The sequence below is a fragment of the Engraulis encrasicolus genome, chromosome 12 (assembly GCF_034702125.1).
Source record: "Engraulis encrasicolus isolate BLACKSEA-1 chromosome 12, IST_EnEncr_1.0, whole genome shotgun sequence".
Lineage (NCBI taxonomy): Eukaryota > Metazoa > Chordata > Actinopteri > Clupeiformes > Engraulidae > Engraulis > Engraulis encrasicolus.
In genome coordinates this window covers 47,390,247-47,406,016 of record NC_085868.1, presented here as the reverse complement: position 1 = coordinate 47,406,016, position 15,770 = coordinate 47,390,247, and the positions used below count along the sequence as shown (strand labels likewise).

The 15,770-nt window shown below is 42.7% G+C and overlaps 1 protein-coding gene across 1 annotated transcript in view; it reads right to left on the bottom strand.

The window, feature by feature from the left end:
• Positions 1-14,198, bottom strand: part of rasa3 (RAS p21 protein activator 3) — a 50,887-nt gene extending 36,689 nt beyond the window's left edge. The window contains exons 1-3 of the mRNA XM_063212302.1: positions 13,990-14,198; positions 4,261-4,378; positions 2,059-2,162 (exon numbers count right to left, since the gene is read on the bottom strand). Of these exons, the coding sequence (XP_063068372.1) occupies positions 2,059-2,162; positions 4,261-4,378; positions 13,990-14,044 (277 nt within the window). The 5' untranslated portion in view covers positions 14,045-14,198. The remainder of the gene's footprint in view (positions 1-2,058; positions 2,163-4,260; positions 4,379-13,989) is intronic.
• Between the last annotated feature and the right edge of the window lie 1,572 nt (positions 14,199-15,770).

The window sequence follows — 15,770 nt, the reverse complement described above, 5'->3', positions numbered from 1 at the left end:
AAATTCTGCTAGCGATCATTATAATTAGGCCAAATCTAAACCACATTAAAACATGTTTTGGTCCCCATGTAAGGTATTGAGTTACTGATTAATGTTTCAAGCAAGAATTATTGTAATGAATCCTTTAAATCATTTTTTTAGTGCGTATTCACATGTAAAAGTTGGGTTGGGGGTGCACGGCTTGTCTTGGGCACAGGTAAGGGGGTGCGTTAAGAAAAAAGGTTAAGAACCACTGCTCTATAGGTGCAAAAGATAATGGTCCCCCGTACGCCTGTGCCAAGTCAAATGTTTCACAGCATAACATTTCCTTGACATGATACTCCAGAATGTCAGTATGTTACATATACTGCGTAACATATTATGGTAAATTCTAATCACCTTGAATCAGACAAGTAGCTTTGTAGCTCTTAAATTCTGAAATGTGTGTGTGTGTGTGTGTGTGTGTGTGTGTGTGTGTGTGTGTGTGTGTGTGTGTGTGTGTGTGTGTGTGTGTGTGTGAGAGAGAGAGAGAGAGAGAGAGAGAGAGAGAGAGAGAGAGAGAGAGAGAGAGAGAGAGAGAGAAAAGTGAAAGCGAGATCGAGAGAGAAAAATGTTACTTTGTTGCAACTTTTCATGCAGTGCAATTATTTTGTGTTAGTCAGCATTTCTTTATCATTCTCATGTTGCCAAACAAACTCAGTATGCCAGGCTGTATCCTATAGGAAGCTAAGGTATGAAAAATGATACCTGCAGTGTTTCAAAATACCCTGCAACAGCATACAATATGTTCACAATACTGCCAAAGCATATTTCCCTGTGGAAAATAATGCTTAGTGTAACACAGGCCAACTAGCAGAGAGTGGGGTGGAATGTTAGTAAACGTCCCTCCCGAAGCCTCAATACAGTGCGGTAGCATTGGGCTATCGGACCGGCCCTTTAGCTCAGCGGTCTGATACTGTGCCTCCCTTTCCCGAACCGATGTAGTTGACGAGGTGGCAGGTTCGCAGCCCCGAGGGGGACGAACTGTGCAGGAACACCTCCGTCACATTAGAATTCCCTTGTCTTCCAGAAGGAAAAACATGGCAGGTCTTTAACTTTCAAGAGAAGGCAAAGACGAACCTCACACCGGTGAGCTCCCTTTTACCCCATTTTATTGCTGTTACATTTCAGGCCACCACAGCCCTTCCTCAAACACATTAGTCTTTAACTTTATCAATGCATTTTGTGACCAGACACAGGAAAGCGTGCCACAAGTAGGACCTGGGGCATTATTGTTTTAGATTCTGAGAGTGCAGATACTAAGCTTTATAATGATACCTGTTACGTGGCCCTATTTTTGCCATCCACTGTGTGCCATTTTTTGCCATTCATTGTATACCACCACTAATCACTTGATTGCCTTGCTCTGTCTTGTGATTGAGAAACTGTCTGCAGGTGTGCTGGTGGGAAGCCGCTGCGCTCATTGGCCGAGCTGGGGGATAAAACGCGCCAGCCCCGGTGTTCACTCTCTCTCTCTGCGCGTCGTACTGCGAAGCTGGTGGCAAACCAAATCATTCCCATCTTGTTTTTTTTCAAATTGCTGTCTTTTATTTTTAGTTAATTTTGAAATATTTTAAGGGTGAAGGTGGTGTTTTGTTTTTCTTTCTAATTATTGCGCACAAGGTAGGTGAAGTCAAGGAGGCAGGCAGCTCCGAAAGACTCACGTTCTTTTATTTCGAAGAGGGGAAGTTAGCTTTGCATTTTTGAGTTAGTTTTTACAATAGGGCTTTATTTTCTTCCTCCTTACCAGAATCTTTTTTGTTCTTCACTGCTGAACAGGCGTACGACGCCGTTTTTGTTATCTTGTGCGAAACAACAATTAAAACATTACATTTTTCTACCCCCAGTCCTGTTTCACCTGGCATTTATGTTTCACTCCCAAATTTTATTCATGGGTTTGTAACAATACCTTACACGTGGCAATCCAGTAATATCTGAAAAAAATCTGTGGTCTATTTAGGGGCCAGGGTGGTATTACTAGATAATCTATAATCTAATTCAGATTATGCATAGATTAAGTTGTGGAAGAACCATTCTCACCAATGCTTGAGTCCCTTCTGAAGACATCTCTGTCGAAGATGTAGAAGGACAGGTGGCGGAAACTTCGTGGTATTTCGCAGGAGAAGTCTTCTCCGTAGAAGGGACTGGGGAGGGAAGCGGGAGATACGGGTTACATTGTCATTACATAAACAAAGAGAGGCGTGAAAACAAAGTATGCTTTCAGATCAGGTTTTTACAGCTGTAAAATTTATTTTTTTGGAACCTTCAGCCCACCACATTCTCAAGCTGCATTCCAAAATGCACTTCTGACAATTGTTGCGAAATTTGAACTATTGCCTAAAAACATGCATAGAGCATTTTACAATGATATCACTACAAAGAGGTCATAGTACTTCACAGTCCCAGCTACAAAAAAATAAAAGAAAAGCACACCATATGCTGTGCACTGGACTTTTACCTCAACTGTAAGGGTGTTTTGTGTACAAAGAAAGAAAGAAAGCTAGAAAGCTTGATGTTATAGTTTACACTCTCTAGATTAAGAAGAACCGTAAACACAGTGTTGGCAGTTTAGAGAATATGAATGAGAGAGGGTCTTTGAGAACACCACATGAAGTAATGAACCTGCTTTTTATTTTGTGCGCTCAAACCTTATTTGCTGCACAAGTGACTGTGCCATTCATATTATACACTATCATAGTACTATACTAGCCTGGGCCCACACACTTTCTGTGACGCGGCTCAAAGCTTCATGAGTCAAGTTAGTCTGGCCAAGACCAATGGCTCAATACTGCGTGTTTAAGGCAATGACGAACTCGTACAGCAGGCAGGTGAGTGGAAAGGTAAATTATGTGACTGAAGACTAGTACAGTAGTATAATAGCTGACTTTAGGATGAAACACTCAGTCATCTTAGCATTAGGGTCAGTCAAGGGTAAGCGGTTAAGATAGATTTATGCTTCGGACACATAGCCTCTGCGTCCATCCGTCTTCTGTCTGTGCGACTCCATGCCCCCCGCACAGAGGCTCTGCGCCCCTCGTCGAGCGCCTCGAAAAAATTCTAACTATCCGTCGGACGGACGCGGAGGACGCAGACCAAATGGCGCTATGATTGGTCGTCTCGCTACTTCCTTGTTCTGTTCTTGTGGCAGCGCAATGCCAGTAGTTTGCGAGAACAGAGCTGTATTCTGTTAAAAACGATATTAATGCCTTGTGTGTAAATGTGTGTAAATACACAAAGCTACAAGCTAAGTAACAAACAATGCATCAGTTGAACACTTGTGGCACAATGCCTGCGGTTTTACTACCGTAGCTTCCTCCACCGAATGTAAACACACATCGGCAGAATCAACTGTCTTTACATGCTTGCATTTTCTGCTCTTGAAAACACACTGGGTATGTCAAATAATGATACCAGTGCATTGCCTTTGCAATTTGTGTGAAAATACCTAGCTAACCGGGCTAGAAAGCAACATTGCTTAATAATGACCGCAGTGCTTACAATGTAGTGAAAGTAATCGCGCAATTTCAATATGGCTCGCGACGAGACCTCGGACCTCGGACCTCGCAGAACTCGCAGATGCATGAATACAATGTTGGTTCGTGGCCACTCCCACGCGACTTTTGACGAGCGCAGTTGCAGAAGTCTAATCTGACCTTTAGGGTGTCAGACTTGTAGCCCAAAGGTTGCTGGTTTGTCTCTTGACCCGCCAGGTTTGTGGGGATAGTAATTAACAAGTGCTCTCCCCCATCCTCCTCCATAACTGTACACTGACTATGGTACAGTACCAATCCCGTCGCACTGCTCCCTTTCGGACGCCATTGGGGGCTGCCCCCATGCACGGGTGAGGCATAAATGCAATTGCATTGTATGCAGTGTGTAGTGTGCACTTGTGTGCAGTGGCGTGCACAGACAATGGGAGTTGGAATTTCCCAGTTGAGCTTTCACTTTTCACGCTTTCAGTGGCCTGGTCTTTTCATTCCCTTGCAGTAGAAAATGTGAATTGAGTGGACACTTACAGACGGCAAGGCCTGGCAATCTTTTTTGCCTTTATTTTGATAGAGTTAGTGATACATGAGACAGGAAACTAATGGGAGAGAGAGATGGATTAGGGTTGGGATATGACCCAGGTCGGACTCGAACCTGGGTCCCCATGAGCATGTAAACCTGTTTATGGACGGCTGCCTTAGCGCGCTACACCACAGCACCCACTCCCCCAAAAGGGCAATTGCCAGGCAATCTTACCATAGGGACTTCTCGATGATCTTGGTTCGGAACACCTCCTCCTGGTCCAAGTTCACAGTGCAATAGCAGTCTCTCATGCGATTGGGTCCAGGGTAGGGTGGAATGTTCTTTGCCTCTCCTATGGAAAAACAAGGCAATAAACGATTAGCAACAAGTCACTAAGGTAGCCAGCCCTTTCATGCAGATGGGATCGTCAGCCAACTCACCCACTGTTAGCTGAAAACGCTCACATGCTACATGAAAAAAGCTACATAACAACATCAATGTGACATTACCGAGACTGTTTAAGGTAAAGTATGTTATTTGTTACTGTATTTATGGTATCCCTTCATAAATGTTATCTTTTTCATGACTATCTACCACTACCATAAATGTTTAAGTATTCATTATGACAATGAAAATTACACTTTTCCTTCATAAAAAGGTGGATCTTCTCCATGTCCACCATTTTGAACTTCCAGTAATAGACATCTTAAGCAGCAACACTTACTGAACGTTGTCAGACCAGTAAATATGAGATTATTACTTAGTTAATATTCATGAAAAGACCACATTTGGGAATGGGCAGTTGGGAATAGTTGCGATGTGCAGCATAATTGTTGTTCTGGCCACAACCCTACATACTCTTTATTTATCTAGCTTTAATACATAGCTTGAGACATGCTCATTACCATTTTAGTAACAACAGGCTTATTATAGAGGCTCTGCACGAAGGGGTTTTAACCAAATCCTCTTTTTCGAATAAACCGCCTAGTAACAGCATATGTTCTTATCCTGGAGAGAGAAGGCATTATATCATTAATTAGTCATCATTCTAATCACTCTAACGATGTGCTTAGCCGTATAGCCTGGCTGAGTTGCATTTATGAAAACCATTTATGAAAACATGACATAAACCTGACATATACCTGAAACCTGAAGTGCCACAATAATGTCCAGGTGGCATGAGAACAACTATCTGATTTTAATGTCAATGTAAATGGTGATTTGAAGACCTTTTCATTCACACATGAGAGATAGATGACATGGACTGGAAAAGGCTAACAACGGCAACACAAAGAAACAAAAGGACCCTTAATGGCGTGTGCCACCATTTTCAACAAGTCAATCACCTTAAAAAGTCAACATTTTCACCAGAACTCAACAAAACTCATGCCAACAGAGACACTGATTGTTCTCTCATTCCACTACTTCCACAAGCCGGAATTTGTAAGGAGTCATCATGATGCTGTCAAGGAAATCAGTGTCTCCTTCTGTAGCCTATGTGTATTGAGTTTATACGTATATCTTTAGAAACACAACATTGCTAACAACTGGTCTGGCATACTACACCAATATGTAGAAAATGTGAACCCACTAGTACACCATGTTCACTCACTCTTTTTTTCTGTTTTATTATGGAGATTCCTGAACATGATGCTGTGACAATGCAATACTTTTTAGAGGGGGTAAAACCTAATTCTGATTCATGTATGTAGGCCTATGTCTCAGTTCACAATCCAACATTCCATCTGGACTGGCCACTGACATAGGCGGACGGACATCCCGGGTTCAGAAAGTGAAAAAGTCCCCCTGCCACGTATTTGTTCCACCCAATTGACTGTACCAAGTGATGCACACACAGTACTGAGTCATACGGCACGTCCTCAGAGATCTGTAATGGTCAGTGAAACACTGTAGGGGCCTTCCCGCTCTCACACAAAAAAGATAAACCAGATAAAACTGACTGCGTGTCAAAAGGAGAGCAATTTTTTATTTTTTTTAAACTCAAAAAGGACACAACAGGAAATGCGACGATATGAAAGGAATTCTTAGTTTATCCAAGATGTAATTACACACTATGTGGGACAAAGTTGAAAGAGGCTGTGAAGGTAGTAAAATAGGACTGAAGATTAAAACACAAAAAAGAGAACTGTGGTGTAAATCTGAAATATTCATGATGATGATGATATGTTTATCATTATCATTTACATAATGAATTAATTCATTCATTCATCCATTTTTGAGATAATGATTCTAATTATAATGATTTTCAAAGCCCACCCCCCTCTGTTGCAGAATGTGGGTCACACCCATGCAGAGGCAGCAGACACAGGCCTGTTTTGTTCGCCTCAGTAAGCCTGGAGGCCATGATGAGAGCCAATAACGTACTGCAGTCTCCGGGATACATCATCACAGCACTAACTTGCACTTCCTCTGGTGAAAAATGCAATGTCAATATAAAACTAAGAGACTCGATTTGACATATTCTAGAGTGCATTTGGTCCCAGAATACTCTCTAAGTGTTGAATTCACACAGTGCATTTTTTTTACTGTGAACATACTGCAGTCTCCAGATTCATCATCACGTTAGCCAGCTAGCTTCACTTCCTCTGGTAACAAAAAAAGGGAGAGTTGGAGGGGTGCAGCTTTTGGGGGACATGTTAACTCTTTCATGCAGAGCCTCTGTGATAAGCTTGTGGTTGCCAAAATGGCAGTGGCCATGTCCTTATCTGTTACTTAATGCTCTCAGCAATGTCATAGTAATGTGGTTAACATGTAGTCAAGTCTTTTCAGCAAAGACTGATCGCTCCTGCTGGCGGGCCCATCTTCACCACGAGACCATCACATAACAATGAAACAAAAATGATACTACTGTAGGTCCACAACACTGATTACTGCTCCCAAAGATTTGCAGACCTTTATCATTTCTTCTCAATTTTATCCATTTGATCCAGTTCTTCTTGCACTACTGAGATGTGTGCGCACACTCTGTCTTTTTAATCTCATAACAGTGACCGTTTATAGCCTCAAGTCTTCATGAATCATACTAGTGAACTGCTGTCCATTGAAATTTATCATGAAACTATTTAGGCTGCTACTGTGGCTAGGTATTTCAGTGGTGGCATACCAGAAGGGGTAAAGGGATGAATCGAATACATACCATCATATACTGTACAAATTAAAATGCAGTGTTAATTCAACACTTATAGACTTCTCTGGGACCAAATACAATCCAGAAAATGTTAAAAACGACTCCGTAAGTGAATTAACACACTGCATGTTTACTTCGTACTTAAACATCACAGTTTTACACATACTAAGAATAGATATTTTAAACCTCAATTGTGTTAATTTCTCGTACAGTCAACTCACCAAGGCTAACTTGGTGAGTATCACACACTCACCAAGGCTTTTGACACACAACAGTTCCAAGCAGTATTGCCATTGCCAGCTCTCTGCAGGCTTTCTGACACTAGCAGCCATCCACCCCCGCTAAACACACTCATTCATTCACTCTCTCTCACACACACACACATCCTCACACACTCTCACAATCTCTCTCTCTCTCTCTCTCTCTCTCTCTCTCTCTCTCTCTCTCTCTCTCTCTCTCTCTCTCTCTCTCTCTCTCTCTCATTCATATTCTCTCTTGCTCACTTGCTTTCTCCTTTCACACTTTCCTCAAAGAATCTCAGTCACACAACCACATCCTCTTTCCCTTCTCTCTCACTCTATCTTTCACACACACTTTTTCTTCTTCTTTGTAAATCTAAATTTGTCTGTTCTTCCTTTTTTTCATTTTCATCCCATTTTCATTTTGAGCTCTTTCGTAAACAGCGAAAGAAATATTTGAACAAAGAACCCGGAACAATCTCAAATTAGATGCAATATCATATTGATACAAAATTATAATAGATCATACAAGCACGCTAAGTTATTATGTGATTGTTTTTCAATGCTGCAGTTTGTTACTTCACAAAATTATTTTTGAGGATGACCGTTTCATCGCCTCACTCTTCTCCCTCCTAACTATTTCGCTACTACATTATTATGATTATGATTGTGTTATGATTATTACTATTGAGTTGGGGGGAGGGGGCTGGTCAGAAAGAAACATGATGGATTATGTTATGTGGATGCCATCCAGGAATCTGGTGAAAACATATCCTGTGTGTGTGTGTGTGTGTGTGTGTGTGTGTGTGTGTGTGTGTGTGTGTGTGTGTGTGTGTGTGTGTGTGTGTGTGTGTGTGTGTGTGTGTGTGTGTGTGTGTGTGTGTGTGTGTGTGTGAGAGAGAGAGAGAGAAGAGAGAAGAGAGAAGAGAGAGAGAGAGAGAGAGAGATAGACAGTTTGTGTGCGTGTCAGTTTGTGTACATAATGTGAGATAAACACCTGACACGCAACTAACTTGCCGCGCCCTCCTCCACGGTTCTTGCTACTGTTACCACGATCCTGCCACTTACAACCAAATCATTATGCAAATGATTTTTTTTGCTTTTCCCAACAGTAACGGACTTTATTTTAGAGAACAACTTCATATTTACATACCCTTCATATTTACAGTCATGGTGCTACCGCATCAGGTATGCAAGATAGTAACCATTGTATGTCTCTTATTAAACCATCTGCATGATATATTTGCAAATGGAATTTATTACCATAGTCAAAAAAGCAATTCATTTTGTTACAAAACGCTGTCTGCAAAGTTGTTGGGAGCATACCCACCCGCTCGTGCACTTGCACACACACACACACACACACACACACACACACACACACACACACACACACACACACACACACACACACACACACACACACACACGATTACAACTGGGCTTCAACGTGATCTGTACAGAAGGAGAATTGAAGAACTTGACCACCCTGCTCACAATTCAGCCATGACCACAGGAGTGTTACCAATACAAACACGCCAAGTTTTCTGCAAAACACGGACCATCATATCAGTGCAACACTGGAAAATGTCCAACCGTCTGATGCTTTGAGGAAGTTGTTGTTTATGTGTATTACTAAACGGTACCTAACTGCACTTCAGGGCCTGGTTGTGCCCAAGATATCACATGTACAGTACAGCACGTGCTGCATGTCAAAACTTTCAAAACCAATCATAGTTTGATTAAGTTTATTGTGTGCAACTTCATGCATGGCCATGAAAATAGAGGGGGGGGGGGGGGGTACAGTGGAATTGAGTCACCAAGGAACCCAAATCGGCAGCATCAGCAGGAGTCATTTACAGGGGGTGGGGGGTCATTTAGACCTGCCTCCACAGGACCCAGAATTAGGAGCTACACCCCTGTCTTCATGCACTCTGTCTGCAAAGATGAATGATAGAGACAGAGAGAGTAGAGAGAGAGAGGTTCCATTGGCCCATTGTTTCCGGGTTCTATTATTGGGGGGGAAATCCCCCTTTAGGCAGACCTAGGCAGACCTGAGGACTGTTCTATTCAATGCTAGGAGCATTATGACACGCCCCTTTAGGCAGACCGGAACCTGGTCATGTTAGGTGCCCATAGAAACCTATTATGTTGGCATATCTCTATACTTAAAGAATCTCTGATAGAGAGATAGCTCGCCTTTCAGCGTGTACTGTCATCTGTAAAACAAATCAAACAACGGCACAGATGAAGTAACCTGACCCTCATCAGCCCTATAGAGCTTGAAAGTGACGTCACTTCCCCCAATTTCATGGGACCTCAACGGCGTTTTTAGCAGAAAATCGTAGCATGTAATCCAATGGCGGTATTAAAATGGCATTTCGATCCCCTTCGAGTTGTGCCACGAGCTCCATATATGTTGTTTCTGATATTTTTGCTTAATTTTTCGTACGAACCCCCACATTTTTTAGAAAGCTGTGTTTCTTCACATTTTTCATGCCGACGGTCTCAGAACAAAACATTGATACTTCTGCATGAATAATCTTTATCTATCATCTTAAACAGCATATTTGTAGCCCAGCGCATATCATGACTGAGATCAGAAGATATTTACTCGCTACCACGTTGTTAGATGGTCAGCTTAGGTCCCGTGAAACGCGGAACTAAGGGGCGGGACTTTCGAGCTCTATATATGGAGCAATATAGAGGCGGGAGTGTATCCCTCACCTCTGCTTGCCTTAATCTGAAAATGTATCAGCTAACAGCACAGCAAAATCTTGGCAATAAAATCGAGCCGAAACTGGGTAATATCAGCCAGGCCTGATGGGGGGGTCTGAAAGAGGTTGTGAAAGTGGTGTCTCTATCTCTCTTTGCAGGTAGCACTGGCTGCAAAACACACTAGTATATAATATAGAGATTTGCCAGTTGATTTAGATTAGGGGAGTTGATGCCACAAAGCAACACCAGGAAGTCATTTGGGTGACACAGCACCACAAATGCAGTTAAAATGTATTGTTAATTCAACACTTAAAGAGTACTCTGGGGACCAAATACAGAAAATGTTAAAAGTGACTTCCTAAGTGTTGATTTAACACTCAATGTTTAATGTGTATTTGTGACGGAAAGTGTTCCTGCACAGTCCGTCCCCCTCGGGGACGCAAACCTGTCACCTCATCAACTACAACGGTCCAGAAATGGGAGTCACAGTACGATACCGCTGGACTAAAGGACCAGTCCCCCAGCCCAACGGCATCAACACTGTATGAGGCTTTGGGAGGAAGGTTTACTAAGGTTCCACGGCAACTCTGTCAGTTAGCCTCCGTTACACTCCCCCCCCTTAAACCTCACTCCCATCCCGGGTCATCGGCACCACTGTGATGGAAGTGTTCCTGCACAGTCCGTCCCGCTTGGGGACGCGAACCTGTCACCTCGTCAACTACAACGGTCCAGAAATGGGAGTCACACAGTACGATACTGCTGGACTGAAGGACCAGTCCCCCAGCCCAATAACATTGACACTGTATGAGGCTTTGGGAGGGAGGTTTACTAACGTTCCACGCCAACTCTGCTAGTTAGCCTCTGTTACATATTTACACTGACACCACAAAGTACTACCAGAGGAAGTAATTTGCGAAACAGAACAATGTGGCACAGCACCATTTCCACCAAAATCTAACATTGGGTGAAACCTGTGTCCAGTATAAGACAACTTATGTCCTTCATATGAGTCGCTTTGAATAAAAAAACATCTGCTAAATCTAATGTAAAATCCAATACGAAAAACGTCTGTCTGTCTGTCTGTCTGTTTGTTGGTGTCACAAACAATTAAATGTGCTTTTCCTCTGCAACTTATGATAACAATAAAAAAAGTCTTACTAGCTGAATTGCTTGGATCAAAGGTGTGTGTATTAGAGTATTCGACTTCGGTTAAAGCATACTGTCAATGGAACTCCACATGTAAGTTACTCCTTTGCCCAGTTAGGCCTACCCGTTCACAAGCTGTCAGAGAAGCCGATAACCTTTTCTTCAGTCTGAGCCATACCTGCACCATTTGACAGAGTTTGTATAAACCACATGGGGAAGTACCACCAGCATTTATCAGTGTTGGCACCAGCAAACTACACCCCATTCCTCTCTAATATACAGTATGTTGCTCGTAAGAGAACTGTGGCACAGCTATCTTTGAAGAGGTGTACACAGTTATGTTGCTTGAAAAAAAACCTTCATCTGACAGAAACAAGGCTCTGTTTCTTAATATATTTGGAGCAAGAGAGTGCGCAGGCACCTCTTCAATAATACTTACTTTACGCTTGTCTATCCCTCTACAGTATCTACTCCAACATCTATGGGGACTGTGGAGTCATTGTCACATTTATTTTCCATAATCAAGGGTATATGGAGATGTCTGGAAATCAGATGTTTGGAGAGCTGACAGACACAAAGGAGGAATGGGTTTCAAATAGAAAAACAGAAGCAAAAAATAGACCATAGGAGATTATAACCAGGGAAGCCGACAGGAGGGGACAAATGGGTCACTTGTCCAGGGCCCGGGGAGAGAGGGGGCCCAGAATTGGATCCTCATTACATTGTATGTATTGGATTTGGGGCCCTTTCAGATGTCTTTGTCCTGGGCCCAGCCAAAGCTGTCAGCGGCCCTGATTATAACTGTGGGGTATTACAACCCAACCACCCAATCTAAAATAAGAATGTGGGCAACCAAGGCTGAAACCAAGAAACTCAGAGAGTCAAAGGCACACCGTAAAAAAAGGCTGTGTTCATTCAACACTTACAGAGGACCGAATACACTGTAGAAGATGTTAAATCGACTCTCTGAGAGTTGAATTAACTAAACATTGCCTTTTTTTTTTTTTACTGTGCAGCACATGTGATCATCCATGCCAGTGCCAGTGCCAAAGAGGGCTGTGGCGGCGCAGACGGGAGGCTATGTGGCCGAACAGGAAGTGCTTCAGAGCCTCTTCCTGCTCACCATCTTTCTTGCCCCACCCTCCCCCGCGCCTCCACTCCCCTTCCACGCCACGGAGAGCACATTTTATGTCAGGTTGCAACCATTTCCTCCAAGTGTGTGTTTATGTGTGTGTGTGTGTGTGTGTGTGTGTGTGTGTGTGTGTGTGTGTGTGTGTGTGTGTGTGTGTGTGTGTGTGTGTGTGTTCATTCCGACACAGTGGAACTGAACTTCACAATACAGCACATGCAGATGCCAGAGTAATTAACAACAGTTTCCTTTCTTTGGTGGTGTGCGATGCAAGAAAACAACGCAGCCAAAACTTGAATTGCACCCCACATTTCAAACCCAATCACACCTGTATTAAGGCCTATGCAGTATATTTAGGCCAGCACTCCTAATTCCCTCAAGAAAGGTTGATTTTCAAGTGTTATTAACGGAAAGGTACAGATTTATACAGCATGACATGTCAACACACAATTGAAATTGCAGTGTTAATTCAACACTTCATAAAGTAGGCTACAATGGGAACAGATAGTACACTCTAGATGTTAAATTGAATAAGTGTTGAACACTTTTCTTTTTTACTGTGCAGCTGGTCTACTTCGCAAAACATGTTCATTACACAGTTTTGGTTATTAAGAGTAAACGTATTTAAAACCATACTACAGTCTCACCTTTTAAACCCACAGTTATAGCCATCCTTATTCCAAGATTCCCACATCTAGACCTATCCAGCCGTTGGCTATTAATGTCATGCTCTGATTTCCTACACATGTTGTGTGGAAAAAAAATAAGTGGCCACACAGTGCATGCACCATGGATACTGCAGAGAACAGTTTTCACTCCAACTTTGGCCCTGACATCTCCAACCCCAACTGTGCGCTTTTATAGAATTGTCTTGGCTTCCAATGGATGTGTGCAGCATGCAGACGCAAAGACTGATGTCATTTTGGTAAAGCGTAATTTTCGGTTGACACCGGGGCAGCTTCAGGCCCCGGACATTTGTGGTGGCATACAACACGGGACGTGTACGCGTTGTAAAGCAGTTGTAAGGGGACTGTGCCAACTTCCATATGCTGAAAATATTTGTCTTTCAGGAAATCAGACGCGTGATAATTAGCATATCCGAATGCTATAATGGGCTCCCCATGCCCATATGCGAGTGTCATAGGCTATTTAGAAACACCGGCCGGCAAATACATTCATTTTCCTAAATAAAATAAAACGTGAAAGACAGAATGTGAACTCAATAGCCGGTTGTTTACTTGGAAATGGAACAATGTCGTTTTAGGACCTTCAGCGCAGGGAAAGCGTGCTGGTTCGGTTCGTTTCCGAACTAAGCGTTTACATGTCACATCTGGATGGATTGTTCAAAACATTTCATATAACGCTCGACCAAAACACGGCAACTACAGTTAAAATACAATGTATTTTCTCCTTAGCTATACGCCCGTGACAAGCTCATTCCAGAACAGGAACCGCATAACGAGCCTGCTAAACAGTGATATAAAACGGGGGTCTCTACCACCAGGGATCGCCTGCCTCAGTGTGGTTCACCCTTTCATTTCAAACAGAATAGGCACATGGACCGCCTACACACCATCACTCACCGATTTTTACTTTGACGCTTTGGAAAACTCGAAACCCTTCGTCTTCGACCGCCATGCTTGATACTGCTGAATGCTAAGTAGCCGATGCAAAATATTGTTAGTCCATTTATTTTACCGCGAGCCTCTTCCGAGTGTCAGAACATACCAGGATACCTTCTCTTATCCCCGGACAGTGCGCCCCCCTACCCACAGCAGTTCAAGCCAGAACATTTCATGAGGGGCGGCGCTCCGAGTTGTTTTCACAACAACTGATTGAGAGCCGAGGATGTGACGCAAGCACGGGGACAGAAAAATAGGCTACAAGGGAGAAAATGGGATTTTTGAGGCGCTTAAATCAAATTCTGCAACATGATGAAGGAGGCCTAACCCCGATAATAATGTTCCTGTTCCATGCATGAAGGTCGGGATATGCATAGGTAGGCTAATTAAGTTGTTATAAAGAGACCGCCCCCCTCTTTACTTGAGCCAGGGGCTTCATTTTAACACACAGGCTACATTAATTCAGTGGTTTCCAATAACCTTTAGGCTATTGAATCCCTAAATATTTCGTAATATTGGATTTCGAACAGAATTTTAATTAATTATAGTTTTAGGCTTATATTTACTAATATTGATCAGTACGTGTTTTCACATTTAAGGCGACCCAAAACATGGGGGTCTCGACCCATTGTTGAAAAACACTAATTTGTTATATGCCCAGGTCTAATTGAGATAGCCTACATAGAATAAAACAATAGCAGGGATACATAAAGGCAAAAAACCCTGCACAGTTCTGCATTCACACAACCCTCAACAAAAACTATATGCCTGCAGGCCAGTGTTTTTCAACACTCGGGTCGGCACCCCATGTGGGGTCTCCTGGAATTCAAATGGGGTTGCCTGAAATGTCTGAAAGTGTGTGGAAAAAAATAACAGGCCTATGATAAATAATTCAATATTCTCTTTTAAACACCATTGACAAGGCTGTTATAAATATCGATAGGTTTAATACCCGGCCTGAAACTTGATACACTCAGTCATGTTTTCATTTTTGTCGTGAAAATGTGTATGGGGTCCCTAGAAATTTGTGATGTCAAAATGGGGTCCCGTGAGAGAAAAGGTTGGGAACCCCTGTTCTATTCTATTCTATTCTATCTGTTCTTGACCTCATCGTATGCAAATGTCCCCCTTACAAATAAAATAGACTAGGGGACTAAGGCCGAATCCCATTTCTAATCTACCTTTACGCCTACGCCTTCCCCTGGGCCCTCATCCCTTCAAACGGAGCAGTAAGGCATAGGGCTTGAAACGCAACCCCTATGAATTGAGACAGCCCTTCAGCAATCACGGAATGACACATATAGACCATGCAAAAAACAGCTTCTCTGTGGTTGAACCGACTATATTGCTTGTAATTACTCGCGCAACAATTTTAAAAAGGACAACGGTGTTGCACGACCCTCGCAATTCCTTCACGACTTCCATGCATTGGGTTGACATTAAAAGCGTTTTTTCATGTGCGTTTCATGGATAAAATGACCATTACACATTGGGACAATGTTTAACTGAGTACAATGGAATTATTACATCTGTAACACCGTAAATTACGGCGAAAATACTTATATTGATGTGCTTTTGTGGAAGCCGCCAAATTTTAAAGGCATTCGCAATGTATTCGGGAAAATGAGTCGTAGCCCACCATTTTAAGTGTGCCATCGGAAAATCTCAGTTTCAAGGGGTAGGTAGAATTAGCCTGGTCCTGACCATCCCATAATACTACCATTTCATTTCGTATTCATGGT